The sequence below is a fragment of the Jaculus jaculus genome, chromosome 9, assembly GCF_020740685.1.
Source record: "Jaculus jaculus isolate mJacJac1 chromosome 9, mJacJac1.mat.Y.cur, whole genome shotgun sequence".
Taxonomy (NCBI): Eukaryota; Metazoa; Chordata; class Mammalia; order Rodentia; family Dipodidae; genus Jaculus; species Jaculus jaculus.
This window is the reverse complement of record NC_059110.1, coordinates 84139921-84156351: the sequence shown is the minus strand read 5'-3', so window position 1 is coordinate 84156351 and position 16431 is coordinate 84139921. Positions and strand designations below refer to the sequence as shown.

The following is a 16431-nucleotide window of genomic DNA, read 5'->3' as shown; positions in this document are numbered from 1 at the left end:
AAAGCCAAATGACCCAGGTTTGATTCCCCAGGACCCACGTTAGCCAGATGTACAAGGTGGCACATGCGTCTGGAGTTCATTTGCAGTGGCTGGAGGCCTTGGCATGCCTATTCTCTCCCTCCCTCCCTCCCTCCCTTTTTCTTTCTATCAAATAAATATATATAAATAAAATACTGTAAAAATGTATTAGAGGGGCTGGAGAGATGGCTTAGCGGTTAAGCGCTTGCCTGTGAAGCCTAAGGACCCCGGTTCGAGGCTCAGTTCCCTAGGTCCCACGTTAGCCAGATGCACAAGGGGGTGCGCGTCTGGAGTTCGTTTGCAGAGGCTGGAAGCCCTGGCACGCCCATTCTCTCTCTCTCCCTCTATCTGTCTTTCTCTCTGTGTCTGTCTCTCTCAAATAAATAAATAAAAAATTTAAAAAATAAAAAATAAAATGTATTAGAGAGTTTAAAGCAATGCACTGCTAATCAAGGTAATACTAATCTCAGAATATATTTTGGAGGCTTGTGATCTCAGAAAACTTTTCATTTCAGTGTATAGATGTATACAATCAGGTATGTTGTATATATATATAAGATATTGTGATATATATTGTATATATACAATAAGATATATATGTATAGTGGCTCCTACCTGTAATCCCAGCACTTGGGTGGTGGAGGGAAGAGGATCAGGTGCTTAAGGTCAGCCTGTAATACATTAGACTGTTTCAGAAACAAAAATTAAAGATGAATTTACATGTATTTTAAAATATTTATTTGTTTGCAAGGAGAGAGAAAATGGATGTGCCAGGGCCTCTAGCCACTGCAAACAAACTCCAGATGTATATGCCACTTTGTGCATCTGGCTTTATGTGGGTACTGGGGTATTGAACCCAGGTTGTCAGGCTTTACAAGCAAGTGACTTACCCATTGGGCCATCTTTCCAGCCTGCATGTTTTTTGTTTGTTTGTTTGTTTGTTTGTTTTTCGAGGTAGGGTCTTCTAGCCCAAGCTGACCTGGAATTTACTATGTAGTCTCAGGGTGGCCTGAAACTCTCATAATCCTTACCTCTAGCTCCCAAGTACTGAGATTAAAGGCATGCACCACCTCATCCAGTTTTGAGTGTATGTATTTTTAAGTGGATGATGGTGGTTATCAAATCTCTATGGGAATCAGCTTTTAAAGAATGATGTAGCTATTTTATTTTAAGGTGTCAATGTTTACATTTATTTGGAAAATTACATTCTTTGTAGCTACTTAAACTTGCCATAGAAATGTTGAGATGTTGACTCTAAAATGTGCTAAGGAGGGTTGGGAAGATGGCATAGTGGTTACAGGTGCCTGCTTGCAAAGCCTGCTGGCTCAGGTTAGATTCTTCAGTACCCACGTAAAGCCAGATGCACAAAGTGGCACATGTGTCTAAAGTTTGTTTGTAGTGGCAAGAGGCCCAGGTGGGCCCACCTTATCCCCCCCCCCTGCACACACGCTTTCTCTCTCTCTCTCTCTCTCTCTCTCTCTCTCTCTCTCACACACACACACACACACACACACACACACACACACACACAAAGAATAAAAATATTTTTTAAAATGTGCCAGGGAGTACATAGTTTTTCAAAATCATGTTGTGGGTACACCAGCAAAAATGATTTGAAGGCCCTTGAGTCAGAGGAATGGGCCCAGTACCCACTCCTCCCTGGGGCTCCATATCGAGTCTGGAGGCTTACTTGTTTGGGAACCAACTACTTAACCTGAGATGGTCATGTGTCGTCCTCACAGCAGTCCAGAGGGAAGATTCTGTTATTGGCTGTGGTGTTCAGAGGCGGCTTAGCAAGGTTACACCTGGCACAGGTCCTGCCACTGGATGCTGCATACAGAGGCCAGGGTTCAAACCCGGGCAGCCTGACTCTGGAAGGAAGGGCTCTTCGCCTCTGCCTCACATTACCTTCCCAGTCAGCATGCAGAATGCACTGGCAAGGGCCCGCATCTCTCGAGATGACTGTGCTGGGGTGCTGGAGCACGCTGCTCGCCTTGTGAGACCTTCGCTTGCTGCACCTGCGGAATGAGCTGCTCTCGCCCCTCTCGCGGCGTGGCAGTGGAGAGCCAGTGCGGTGTGATGGGGAACAGGAGGTGTCCTGCTTGCTTCTTCAAGGCATTGGGGGTCCTTCACTAGCCAATGCCAAGGGGCCTGTGGGCTGAAACTGCCCTGAAAGGCTGACTTTGTTTTCTTGTCTCTGACTGGCTGGTGAGCAGTTGGAGTGCTGGCCTCTAAACCATCCCCTCACTCACTCGCTCGCATTTCCCTCTTTTTCTGCAGTTGGATCCACAGACTGTAGAAACCAAGAACTGGCACACGGATGTGATCGAGATGAATGGGGTGAGTTTGGGGACAGGATCAGTGATAGGAAGCACCTCCGGGCACTGGGCTGCCTCCACTTCCCCCAGCATAGCACTCTCTCTCTTTTGTATTCCCTTCCCCTTTGCAGCTGCAGGTGTGCATGGAGCCCTGTGGGCTCAAGGTAGCCTTGCTTGCAGTCTTGGGGGGTGGGGGATGGGGAGAACCCTGTATTGGGAGGCCCTCCTGGGACACTCATATCCTGAGGTACTTGTGCCTACCTCACCCCTAACCAGATCAAAGTGGAATTCTCCATGAAATTCACAAGCCGGGACATGAGTCTGAAGAGGACCCCGTCCAAAAAACAGACTGGTGTCTTTGGGGTGAAGATCAGCGTGGTGACCAAGTAGGTATTGCTGGGGTCCTAGTGGCTTCAGAGCTCAGATGCCCCTGGCCCCCTGCCTATGTCAGTCCATAGTCAATCACCCCCTGGTCAGAAGTGGCTGCAGAGTGTGTTCTCTTGGTCACATAGCACTTAAGAAATAAATGGGTGGGGGGAACAACTCCTGGTGTGGTGCACAACTTTAATCCCAGCACTCGGGAGGCAGAGGTAGAAGGAACTCTCTGTGAGTTCAGGGCCACCCTCAGACTACATAGTGAATTCCAAGTCAGCCTGGGCTAGAGTGAGACCCTATCTTGAAAAACCAAAAGTAAATAAATAAAAAGAGCCAGGGCTGCAGAGATTGTGCTTCCTGTACAGCATGAAGGTATGGGGGTCCTGAACCTGCCTGAATTCACCTCCCCAGCACCTACAGAAACAGGGTGTGGCCACTCGTGCCCACAACCCAGTCCTACTAAGAGATGCTGAGACCAGAGAATTGCCCAGGACGGGGATTGAGGACAGCAATCCCTGGCATTAGTAAGAAGACTGCTGCTTTAGGCTGGGGAAATGGCTCAGCAGTTAAAAGCACTTTCTTGCAAACACTGCTCGACAGCAGTTTAAATCCCCAGTCATCCAAATAAAGTTGGATAAGGCATTCATTTCCAATTGCAAGAGACCCTAGCATACCCATACACACACTCATGCATGCAAAAAATAAAAAAAAAAAAATTTGGCTAGTACAGGCAGTTTGGTACCATTATTAGGCTCATCCATGACATACCCCCTCCCCATTGGCCCCTCCTTGTTGAGGTATATGGGTCATGCATTGTGGGGTTAGCCCATAGTTATTGGCATGATAAATGTCTCATGACCCAACATGTGGCTCTGACATTCTTTCTGCCCCCTCTTCTTCAAAATTTCCCTGAGCCATGTTGGGTTCATTTTTGGTCTGCTTCAGTGATAAGGTGTTGGGGGCCTCTGAGGCTCTGGCTCTCTGATTTGGTAGGAGTTGATTTTTCTCTGTGTTGGTCTCCTTCCCCCTTGTGCTGGTATCCAGTTCATCAAGAAAACAGCACCCTTGCTTGTTTTGCCAATTTTCCTTAGTTTCAGTCAGGGCCCTTTTGAGGTACGATGGGGTGGCTCTCTCCTTAGGATCTGCATCTGTGTGAAAAAGAGAAGCAGATTCTCCAACGAAGAATAAGTTAGCACCAGGTCAAATGAGATAACCCTTACTTTGTTTATAGAGAATTTAATAGGTGTAGGTCCTCTTGTACCCCATGATTGATGGTAACTTGATAGTGGAGAGTGGGCTTATGTTTGGATATGGTTCTGACTTGTTTCCCAGTTCCAGCTATGGGTCATGAAACACTGAGGGGATCAGTTAGCCAAATCAAGAGCAGTTGGTTCACCACCATGGCTGTGTGCCACTATTGCACTTGTGTGGGCATCACAACAGGTTATTTGCTGCTACGTAGGTTGGACCATGAGTTGCTTGGACAGATATTGGTCGTTTCCCCCAGTCGCCCATGTAGCACCTTCTGGCACTAGACACGCTGACTGTCTGGGGACTGACACTCTCCTGGCTTCCAGCCATGCCTTTCTATTTTACATCGCTAAGGCTTGAGCCCAGGGTCTACACTTGCTACAGAAGTACTCTGCTTCTGAGTGATTCTCTGCCCATAAGCATTTGACTCCAAAAGGGTGCACTTCCCCAGCCTTTGGGCTTCCCCTGCCTGTGACCCTTGCTGAGCCTCAGCTTTCATAGAGTGAGATGCCCTCTTCCTCAGTCCTTCCTTGCTCTGACTTCTGATCCCAAAAGCTAGAGCTGCCCAAAGCTGAGGTATGCTGAGATAGGGGTTGGAGGGCACATCCAACATGGAAGGCTTTCCCCATCTCCTTGGCAACCCACAGGCGGGAGCGCTCCAAAGTGCCCTACATTGTGCGGCAGTGCGTGGAAGAAGTAGAAAAGAGGGGCATCGAGGAAGTGGGCATCTACCGGATATCGGGAGTGGCCACGGACATCCAGGCACTGAAAGCTGTCTTTGATGCGAGTGAGTGGGGAGCTCCAGCAGGGATGGGTGGTACCTGAGCAGCCTGGTAGAAGAGCTGTGTGGATTAGCCAGTGGCTGAGGACCCTAGGTCTGTGAGCTGTAGTCCACTGTGGCTTGGGAGACTATTTCTCAGTTCCTTAGACAAGCACACTTTCTGCATCTTCTTATGCAGTCTCCCTCTGCTCTGATTTTTTTTTTTTTTAATCTATCCACTGCTGTAAGGCAGGGAATGGAGCTCAGAGAGGCTAACTCAGCTTGTACCTTTCTGACTCTATAGAATCTATGTTGCTGGCTTAGCATCCCCTGCTGTCCCTAGACCTTAGTGTCATGGGGCAGGTGTCTCTGAACAAGCCCCTTTTTGATGGGGCTTGGACCCCCACTTTCCTCCTCCCCATCCTGCTAGGCCAGTGCACCCAGTGCCCAGGAAGCCTGAACTGGGCAGGCAGCAATGAGTCCAAGTGGGGGCTGGAACTGTGTAGACACACGGCTCCTCTGTGCCACTGGGAAGCTGAGGCTGTGTACAGCCTGACTTCAGCATGTGTACCACACGGTATGAACAGAGCACTGGGGCCTTGTGTGATGAGCTGCTGAAAAACAGACCCCAGCCCATCTCTGTGCTTCCTCTGCCCCCAGCTGACAGTCACAGTGTTCCAGTTACTTTCTTGTTACCGGAACAAAGTACCAGACCAGAGCAGCTTGTTTCAGCTTTGGGTTCCAGGGGGTAGAGTCCATATCATGTTGGGAAAAGCATGGCAAAGCAGGAAGCTGGAGTCACATGGTCACGTTAGTCAACAGGAAGCAGACATCCTGGGAAATGCTGAGTGCTCAGCTAGCTGTTTTCTTTTGTCCAAGAACCCAGCCCATGAGAGTAGTCTTCCCACCTCTATTGACCTAATTTAGAAAATTCCTTACAGACATGACCAGAGATTTGTTCCCATGGTGATTCTGAGTCCTGTCAACTTGACAACCGGAGAGAGATTAACCATTACATCTTGCCTTTCTGGGGGAGGCCAAAGGCTGAGATGTAGTAGGTAGAGGGTCTGTAGGGCAGATCTGGGGTGCTAAAACAGTATTGAGGGCTGGCTGCTGGGGAGAGGGATGATTTAGAAGCTGGCGCAAGCCCCTGACCTTGTCCCCTCCTCTACAGATAACAAGGACATTCTACTGATGCTGAGCGACATGGACATCAACGCCATTGCTGGCACCCTCAAGCTCTACTTCCGGGAGCTTCCCGAACCTCTCCTCACAGACAGACTTTACCCAGCCTTCATGGAAGGCATCGGTGAGGTTTCTGGGGTCCTGGGAATCAGTCAGGCTGAGCCAAGTCTCCTGTGCCCTCCTTGCCAATGGGCTCTGCAGCAGGCCACCTGCCTGTTGTGGGTGGGTGCCGGGCTGGAGAGTGAGGTGCTGCTTGTTGGGGCTTAGTGCACAGGCTGGGCTCTCATTCCCTAGCCTCTGCCCTCGTGTCCACATAAGTGACCTTTGTTTCCTCCTCACATACTGACCTGCTTGCCTGGACACCCAGGCATTTCAGGAAGACTGCCCTGAGGTGGGTGGTTAAAGGCAGCTGCCTGAGCAAGGAGGAGGCAGTTTTGGTCCAGAGGACACTGACGTCACAGGATGGTTTTCTCTTTCCTCCCCTCCACCGAGGGTATTGGCCAGCAGAGGCCCTGCATCCACCCACCTGGGCCATGTCCCTGCTATCTTCTGACCACTAGCACGAGAAGCGGTTGACAGAAATGTTCCCAGCCCTGGCATCGTGTGGCACAATTAGCTTAAACAAGCAGAGTGGTATGAGGGGTAGCACTAGGGTCAAGGCTAGAGTAAGAGGAGAGGAAAGAACCTGCTCTCTCAGCCTACCTTCTTGCCTAGTTACCAGTCATGCTGGGACTCCCAAGGGAACCTGCTGCTGATGGCCCTCCACTGTGGCCTGTATCCCTGTGGAAAGCACTGGCCAGGGCTTCCCGCTGCCCTCCAGCAAAGCCCGACCTAGCCCCTTCTCTTCCCACAGCCCTGTCAGACCCTGCTGCCAAGGAGAACTGCATGATGCACCTGCTCCGCTCCCTGCCTGATCCCAACCTCATCACCTTCCTTTTCCTGCTGGAACACTTGAAAAGGTAAGGAGGGAAAGCAGGAACCCAGGGCAGTCCCTCTGTCCTACTGTGGAGCTCACTTCCTGGGTGCTAACCTCTGCTGGGCTACCCAGAGCACGCTGAGAGTTTGCTTCCAACCTCCTGGACTCATACTGTGCAGTCTGGGAAAGTGTGGGTCCTAATAGCATGGTCATGGCTGGGCACAGTGGCACATGTATATAGGGTCAGCCACTTAGGAGGCTGACAAACTCAAGACCAGCTTACACAACATAGGAAGACCCTATCTCAAAAAAAATAAATAAAATGGTGTGGTGGCACACACCTTTAATCCCAACACTTGGAAGGCAGAGGTAGGAGGATTGCTGTGAGTTCAAGGCCAACCTGAGACTACATAGGAACTTCCAGGTCAGAATGGGCTACAGTGAAACACTACCTCAAAAAACAAAACAAAACAAAAAAATCTAGAAAGATGCCTTAGCAGTTAAGGCACTTGCCTGCAAAGCCAAAGCACCCAGATTCAATTCCCTAGGACCCATGTAAACCAGATGCACAAGCTGGAGGCCCTGGCACACCCATTCTCTATCTGCCCCTTACCTCCCTCACAAATAAATAAAAATAAAATATAAAATAAGAACTAGAGAGATGACTGAGTGGTTAAGGCATCTGCCTGCAAAGCCAAATGACCCAGGTTCTATTCCCAAGGACCCATGTAAGCCAGCTGCACAAGGTGGTACATGTGTTTGGAGTTCATTTGCAGTGGCTCAAGGCCCTAAAGTGCCCAACTCTCTCATACTCTATCTGTCTTTCTCTTTTTCTCTCTCTCAAATAAAGTTTAAAAAAAAAAAAGCCAGGTGTGGTGGCACACACTTTAATCCCAGCACTCAGGAGGCAGAGGTAGGTGGATTTCTGTGAGCTGGAGGCCACCCTGAGATTCCATAGTGAATTCCAGATCAGCCTGGGCTACAGACCCTACCTCGGGCGGGGGGTGGGGGGGAGGTAGTGTTGGTCCTGCAGTGCTCAGAATGTTGAGGCTAGAGCAAAGGCTAAAGATGAATTCTGCAACCAGGATCTCCATCCTGCCAAAGATTCATTTAGCCAGTGAGCTTTTTTTTATTTTTATTTTTAAGTGAAATAGAATAAGCCAGGACTGGGAATATAGTTCAGTTATAAGTGTGTTTGCCTAACATGGACAAGATCCTGGGTTCAATCCTGTCACCACATAAAACCAGGTATGGTGACACACACACTCAGAAGGTAGAGACAGGAGGATCAGAAGTTCAGGGTCATCCTCGGCTACATAGTGAGTTTGAGGCCAGCCTGAGCTATACAGAACCCTGTCTCAAAAAAAAAACAAAGAAGAATGAGCAAGCAGTAAGCATAAATACTACTTCTGTTCAGTTACCTGTTGATGTGTATCAAATGTATTTGTTACTGTAAGTCAGTAAGAGTTTCAAACCCACTGGTATTGGCTCACACCTTACTTAATAGGGAGGGAAACTGAGTCCCTGAGCTTAGCAGGGACTTTCTTGGCTTAGCAGCAGAAGTGAACTTAGAACGCACATCTTCCAAACGTTAAACTAAAGACCCGTTTCTTGCTTTCTCACATGCCTCATGGTCAGGACAAATCAGAGCTGTGCAAGCTGGTGGCCACTCTGGTGTTCAAAACTGAACTCAGTTCTGAGTATCCACATCACTCATGTTCCGGAGGGAGGGAAGATCACTTAAGTTCACTTGCCCCCTAAAGGGGCTGCTTTGTGCACCAGTGCCCCTGAGTTCACCCCCTTACCCAGGCGCCTACCACAATTCAGCCAAACCAGGCTTGTGAGCCAGTGAAGACCTGGATGCAGCTGAGGCTGGTGTCTTGTTTTTCCCATTATGAGACAATTTCCCTCTGGTTTGGCCAGGACCAAAGCCCTAACCAGTTCCCAGAGACTTTGGCGTGCATTGTGGGAGGACACGCAGAGGAGTGGGAAGGGAAAATTCATTAGGTTTCCCACCCTGGGAACTGGGCACAGTATGTTCCCACATCTGGATCCCTGGCTGGGGGTGGGGGAGGTGGGGAGAGAGTGAATTGTGTGTATTTTCTGAGGGACTGGCTGGCTGCACAGCTGCCTGCTGGCACTGCAGTGCTTGCCCATTTCCAAGCAGTCAGCAGGCGTATCTGATTCTTGCTGGAGGACAGGACCATGGTGTGGTAGAATGGGGTGAGAGGCCCTGTCCAGGGTGGGTGTGTCCCAGCATGGTGGGTTGGGGGGGAGGGCTTCAAGTTTTTTTTATGTATTTAGTGACATTGGTCCTTCCTGGACACCAGGCACAGATGGCAGCTCCTGCTGTTACTCAGGGGATGTTTGGACAAAGCATCTAGCCTATTATGCAGGAGCAACAAGGAGAACCCAAAGAGCTCTGTGAGCAGGCCCTTGTGGAGGTCTGGAGGACAGAACCAGGAGTGTCTGAAGTCAGGGCAGCTCCTGCCACAGTAGAGCCAGCCCGACTAGAGGGCCAGTTAGCAGTTGTTGGGCTGGATGAACCTGGTGGCGCACTCAGAAGACAGTGGTAGGAGGATCACCGTGAGTTTGAGGCCACCCTGAGACTACATAGAGAATTCCAGGTCAGCCTGGGCTAGAGTGAGACCCTACCTCGCAAAACCAAAAAGAAAAAAGAGAGAGAGGGAGGGAAAAGAGAGAGAGAGAGAGAGAGAGAGAGAGAGAAAAGCTGGCTGGTTGTTGCAGTTAGCCTCATGTTGCTGGCAGAAAGCACCCAAGAGCCGCTTGTAGGAGAAAAGGGTTTATTTTGCCTTACAGACTCAAGGGGAAGCTCCATGATGGCAAGGGGGGGATGGTGGCATGCATAGACAGGATGGACATCACCTCCTGGCTGACATCAGGAGTACAATAGCAGCAGGACAGTGTGCCAAACACTGGCAAGGGGAAGCTGGCTTAACACCCATAAGCCCACCCCCAACATTACACCGCCTTCAGGAGGATCCAGTTCCCAAATTTCCACAAGCTGGGGACCTAACATTCAGAACACACAAGTTAGGGAGACACCTGAACCAAACCACCACAGGGGTTAACAACATAGGCTTTTGGGCAAGCTGCCTGGGCTTCAAATCCTAGCACTACCATCTAATGCCTTTGTGACTAGGGAAGTCACTTAACCTTTCTGCTCTTTGACTTTCTCTCTGCACTGGGGATGACAATAACAGTCCCTACCTCAAAGGACTGTGACAAGTGTACATTATTGCAGGAAGAGTTCTTAGAACAGTAGTATCAACGTCTTGAAGCCAGGAATGATGGCACTGCTCATCGAGGGTCCTTTGGCCCTGGCACCTTCACTATTCACTCAGTAAGTAGCCTGGAAGCTATGCATATGTCATGGCAGTATACTGGACAAAAAACTGCCTGGGTCCCTTGGACTAGTGTTCTTCTCACCGCTGTGACAAAATACCTGACAAGCATCTTAACCAAGGATTTATTGTGGCTCATAGTTCAAGGGCACACTCCATCATGTGGCAGAGAAGGCATGCAGCAGGGGCATGAGGGGCAGCTTGTCACATTTGCATCTGTAGTTGGGAAGCAGAGAGATGAATGTTGCTGTGCAGACAGCTCATGCAGTCCAGAGTCCCAGCCCACAAAATGGTGGCGCTCACATGTACAGTAGGTCTTGCTGCGCTAGTTCACCCAGTCTCAAAATCCCATATGAGCCGGGCGTGGTGACGCATGCTTTTAATCCCAGTACTCAGGAGGCAGAGGTAGGAGGATCACTGAGTTTGAGGCCACCCTGAGACTCCATAGTGAATTCCAGGTCAGCCTGGGCTACAGTGAGACCCTACCTTTAAAAAATAAATTCCCATATGTCTGTCTCCTGTGTAATTCTAGATCCTGTTCAATTGACAATATTAACCATCACATCTTCCCACCAGGTCTCTACCCATAGGAGAGGGAGGCTAGGTGACTGCCCCCGCCCCAATCCTTGAGACAATCCTGGGGGCTCTCAGGACACCTGAGGAATGACTTCTGTTTTCCATGCCTTCTCTCTCAGGGTTGCTGAGAAGGAGCCCATCAACAAGATGTCACTTCACAACCTGGCAACCGTGTTTGGCCCCACGTTACTGAGACCCTCAGAAGTGGAAAGCAAAGCACATCTCACATCGGCTGCAGACATCTGGTCCCATGATGTCATGGCACAGGTATCACCAAGTACAGGCATACAGCTCAGCTCAGAGGCCCCACCTCCCTTCCTGGGCGGCTGTGTGGGTGGTGTAGGGGTGCCCAGGCACAAGGCTATGAAATTGCTTCTTTTTCCCAGGCCAAAGCAAAAATGAGTGCATCTAGACAAGGACTAGAATGTGTGTGTGTACAAGTTGCTTTCCTGGGAGTACTTCAGTCTCAAGGGTATAGAAAATCTGGGGGTTTTGTGCTCTTGCTGAAAGCCTAGAGTAGCTTTGAGGGGCAGGAGGCTTTTTTGGGATACCTGAAACACTTGGGGCAGGCTGTCAAACCAAAGCCAATGTCAGGCTAAGACTAGAAGCTTATTGTTTATCGTGTGTACATGCCAGAGCGTCTTATCCTGGGCCACCAGACATTGGTGCTACTTTTGCATCTCACATAAGTGGGTGGCTTGAGAATTGAACCCAGGTTGGTAGACTTTGCAAGCAAGCACCTTTTTAACTACTGAGCCATAGAAGCTTTTGACTTAGGTGGGGAAGTGGCCCCAATTCCCCCACCCTCTGCCCTCCAGCACCCTCTAGTGCTACAAATGGGCAAAGACATCAAGGCTTCCAAGGAAGGGGAGGGGGCTTAGAATGAGCCTAGGGATTGGCAGGGGATGACGGAGACTTGACCCCAGACCAGGAATCGGATGGGATGTGGAGGGCCAGGCAAGGACCCCAGAGTGTCTGCTCGTCTCTCCACAGGTCCAGGTCCTCCTCTACTACCTGCAGCATCCCCCCATCTCCTTCGCAGAACTGAAGCGGAACACACTGTATTTCTCCACCGATGTGTAGCCCAAGGTGGGCAGCTGCTGGGGTGGCCAGAGCCAGCCCTCCAGCCGGGGCCCAACATAGACTTGAAAGACTGCAACAGAAACTCCCCAGCCCAACACTCTAGACTCCAAGGGAAGCTGACTTCCACGAACTGGAACGTGTGCATCTTTTGTGCCACCTTGTACAAAGCCAGCTGAGCAGCCCCCAGCCTCACCGCATACCCTGGCTCCTACCCTCGTACCTCTATCGTGTCTAACGCTCCGTGCCGTTCGGGAATTGTTTTATGTATATTTGTCATGCAGAAGAGGTAGTGACCGACCTGGTGTGGGCACAGCCAGCCTGCTTTGTTCTTATTTCCCCGGACACTTTCTTTCCGCCCAAGGGCTTTTACACTGTGTAGCTGCTGCCAGCTTCTCTCTTGGCCCTGCTCCCAGCTTGCAGCCTCCTGGCAGCCTCCCTCAATGTCCTCTGCCCTCTGCCTTCCCAGCCTGCTGCATGCATGTGCAGCCTTGGGTTTTGCTCCATCACTGGAAAGTTCTGCAGAGGGCCTGGGCAGTGATGACCTACTCAATGCTGCCACATGCTGCCCTGGGCCTCTCTCTGCCCTCCACCTGTGGAAGCACACCTGCTTTTCCTTGCTGCCTGTGCAAATTGTTGGACAAGGAGAGACACACACACTAATCTTCAGCTTGGCACAGAGCAGGAGAGCTAATTTCTGGAATTTTCCAATTTGAGAATTGCCATTTCTGGGGTTTGTCTGTTCTGTCTACTGCCTACCAGTGAGGCATCTGACTGTTTCTTCTACTGCTGGATTTTCAGTTCCTTTTCCCTGCTGTTCCATTTCCTTTGAGTGTAAAGACCCCAAAGTGACCTGTTAGCAAGAGAGCCAAAGGGTCAGGAACACATTTGGAGCGGTGGGGCATCCCTGGCTGCAGAGGAACAAGGCAGCGGGGTGGGCAGCAGTGGCAGGCAGCATTGGAGTGAGTCGTGGGAGTGGGGGGAGGTCACTAGTGGCAGTGAGGGCATGCAGAGGCTTTTGAGTGGGCAACTTCTTCCTTCCTGGGGGGCAACTTAACGTGGCTGAATCAGGTGCCCAGACACAAGCAGGCCTCGTCCTGGAGGCTGCCTGGCACCTCACATACCTCGTGGTACTTTTGCCTTAGATTTTACATTCTCCACAGCCAAGCACTGCCACGGGGCAGCCCCACTGTCGCGTGTGCTCCACAGCCTGGGAATAGCAGGCTCCATTCACCAGTTTCCAGCCAGACCGGTGCTGCCCTAATACCACCCCATCTTCTAGATTCATCCTATGAGTAAACTCTGGAGAACTCCAGAAGTTGGGAGAGAATGAGGAATCATAAGCAACTGCCTCTCTTGGGGTGGGGTTCTGCTGGGGCTCTAGTTTAGGGGATCAACAGGAATCATATTGGTCAATACTGGAAGAATGATGTGTTCCCAAAGCACCATTACCAGTTTGAGGGGCAGCTGTCTGCCTTTGGCAATTCGTGTGGAGGACAGATGCTTCTGGCTATAGGGGCTTGAGCTGTAGCTCCCTGGCTCTTCAAATGTGACAGGGTTGATTCTAAGCCCTTGGGAATAGGGAGACCAGCTCTCATTGTGTGCTCAGGGCTAAGTCTAAAGAAGGGTTTGCTGGTCCCCAAGCTGTTACATTTGCTCAGTGAGAGGCAGGACCCTTTCTGGTCCTGTTTCTACCTGTTGCCTTTGACAGAATGGTCCAATCTATGCATGCAGGAGGAAGGAAACGCCGCCTACCCAGCTGCCTGCTAGCAGCTTAGCAAGGAGCTCTGCTCCCTGAAACGTGAGGTGGAGAGTGCCTCGTGAGTATAGACATCCCAGCATCTGACCACGACTGAAGCCCCTGCTTGGCACACAGATGCTGGTATGTGGTACGGAAGGTTCTTCCGAAGGATTGACTAATGTTATCAAAGCCCAACTTAGAGCTACTTGCAGCCCAAAACAGTGCCTCCTGTCCGAGGACAAGGAATGTTGGCTCCTCAGCATTAAGTAGCTACTGCAGCCCCAGCTTGCTTAGGCAACATAGCAGGAACAGGAGGAAAGCTGAAGGGGCTGAAAAATGCAAATGGCTAATATTTATAAAGCCCACCACCAAATGGGGAGGGTCAGGTGTCAGACCTGGAACTGAGCTGCACCAAGGAAATACCGGTGCATTCTGCTGATAGACAGGGACTGTGCAGCCCGAGATCCCCATCACCGTGCCCAGCAGGGTGGCCTGGACCAAAAGGTTACCAGGAGATAGGCTCCAGGAATCCCCAGCATGCCTGTCCTCACTGGGTAGTAGTTGAGGGCTGCCAATTTTTGCTGGTAAGTAAGGATGGGACCCTTCATTAATATTTGACTTTAATAAGTTGGCAAGGATATATTTTTCTGTCTGTTCTGTTTAAACTTATGTAGATTATTATAAATTGATGTAAACCACGTGAGAGGAACATGTTAATAAAAAATGCAAAGCCCCAACATTTGCACAAAACTCATCCCTGTGGTCTAGATGTTTGTGTTCACAGGAGTCCCGGGAAGACCAATCTAAATATTTAAGCCTTTCCAGCCGCCTCCAGATGCGAGCTTGTAGGAACCTGTTTACCTAGCTAGCTGTCCTTATCTGGCTCTGAGGTCATGCAGAACAAGCCCTCTTGCTCTTTACAAAAGCCTGTGGATCAACTGCCAACCTGTACGTCCTTCCTCAAGCACAGACTTCTCACTACAGGTCTATCCACCATGTGCCTGCTGAGACATGGCAGGAAGTTCTCGGTTAGTGCCCCCATCCATGTAGGGTCTCACTCTAGCCCAGGCTGACGTGGAATTCACTATGTAGTCTCAGGCTGGCCTCAAACTCAGTGATCCTCCTACCTCTGCCTCCCGAGTGCTGGGACTAAAGGTGTGCACAGCCACCCCCAGCTTTTCATTCTTTTTCTGTAATCTTTGTGTGACACGTCTTTACAGCAGCCTTTGATCTAAGCTGCTTGAGACCTGCATCCCCACCGGCCCTCAAGAGCCCACCCTCCTTTGGGAGAGCCAGTGGGGCTCATGTGGACTCCCACTAGCCTAAGCCATTGGACACTGGATTTATTCGGGAGATCAGGAACAGATGTCTTTGCAAATTGCTGTTTGCTTTATGAGCTCATACTGGTCCCCCAGCCATCTAAAACAGGAAGCTATTCATCTCTTGACTGAATAGTCTGTGTGGACAAGGCCTGGCTTGTTGAACTGATGGCCACTGACAGCCTCCGGGCTCATCTTTGCCAAGGCAGTCGTGAGGGCAGCATTTCTTATACTGAAGCCCATGAGCATGACCAGCGGGCAGAAGATCCCAAGCGTCCAAGCACTTTCACAGGGATGTCCACATGCCCTTGCTTCAAAGTGGTCCTGGAAATGGAGACTTTAGGGACAGTATAGAAAACACTGCTAAATTTGTTCTGAGCTCTGGAGAATGCTCCGATTAGCCTATCAGAAATGAAGCCTCATGGTTATGAAAACAGGGCAGGCATACATTTGTGTGCTGGGGGGTGGTGGGTTCAGTAGTTGAGCGTTTGCCTAACATGCACAGGCTCTGGGTTGTTTCCCTAGCATGACAAAAAAGACAAAAAAGAATTTGCCATAGAAGGACATCGGCTCTATGCAGTAGTTGGTACTCATCCCAAGAAATAACAGGTACTGCAAGAGAAAGGTGTTACCAGCCAGGTTTGTCAGCATCACTCTCATGAATACACACTCAGGTACCCGGATGCTGCAGGGTCATGCTCATGGGCTGGGTAGGCTAGAAGACAAAGAAATGGAAGAAAGCAAAGCAAAGCAAAAGGGGAGGAGGTTCTACACAGTATAGGGAAATTAAAATTATTGGCTGGAGGCAGCCAGTTCCATGGCCCTTGCAAAACCTCCTTCCCAGCACAAGAGGTATAGCCCAAGTCTGACAACTTCATCTCCACCCGTGCAGCACAGTGAAGCAGCCCAGCGGCAGAACTCCACACACGATCACACTGAGCTGTTGTCAGCACAAGACTGTGAGGTCAAATCAAAAATGCTTGGCTGGTGTGGTGGCACACGCCTTTAATCCCAGCACCCAGGAGTTAGAGGTAGAGGATCACTGAGTTCAAGGCCACCCTGGGATTAGAGTGAGACCCTACCTCAAAAAAAAAGGACAAGGAGAGGTAGCCTACAGCCCCTCAAAATCTGATTTTGGCCAGTAGCTGCAGGATGGCACCCTGGAGCTAGGCTGGACCTGAAACCACTGCACTTCAGCGAGCTGTTGGTGTGTTCCCTTTAGCCCACACTGGGTTCCCTAATGCAATGCATCCTAGAAAGCAGCCAGTCTGTGCTTCTGCAGAGGCCTGGCAATATAATGACTATGCTGACAACCAGACTGTTCTCTGGAGGTTGCCCACTCTCTCCCATTAGATTGTCACTTTTGGGCCACCTGGCATCATTTTTGGGACTTGTAGAATTTGAAAATAAAAATAAACCAATCCTTTACACTGTAATATTAAATATATATACATATATTGTTGTTTTGTTTTGTTTTTCAAAGCAGGGTCTCACTCTAGCTCAGGCTGACCTGGAATTCACTCTGTG

The 16431-nt window shown here is 50.0% G+C and overlaps 1 protein-coding gene across 5 annotated transcripts in view; it reads left to right on the top strand.

Annotated features, from left to right (window-relative positions):
- The window catches only part of Abr (ABR activator of RhoGEF and GTPase), a 242673-nt gene extending 228334 nt beyond the window's left edge, over nt 1-14339 (top strand). For all 5 annotated transcript variants that reach the window (XM_045158035.1, XM_045158033.1, XM_045158032.1 and 2 more), the window contains 7 exons: nt 2299-2358; nt 2613-2722; nt 4610-4749; nt 5897-6031; nt 6761-6866; nt 10884-11031; nt 11758-14339. In XM_045158035.1, the coding sequence (XP_045013970.1) occupies nt 2299-2358; nt 2613-2722; nt 4610-4749; nt 5897-6031; nt 6761-6866; nt 10884-11031; nt 11758-11847 (789 nt within the window). In that variant the 3' untranslated portion in view covers nt 11848-14339. The remainder of the gene's footprint in view (nt 1-2298; nt 2359-2612; nt 2723-4609; nt 4750-5896; nt 6032-6760; nt 6867-10883; nt 11032-11757) is intronic.
- The last annotated feature ends 2092 nt before the right edge of the window (nt 14340-16431 follow it).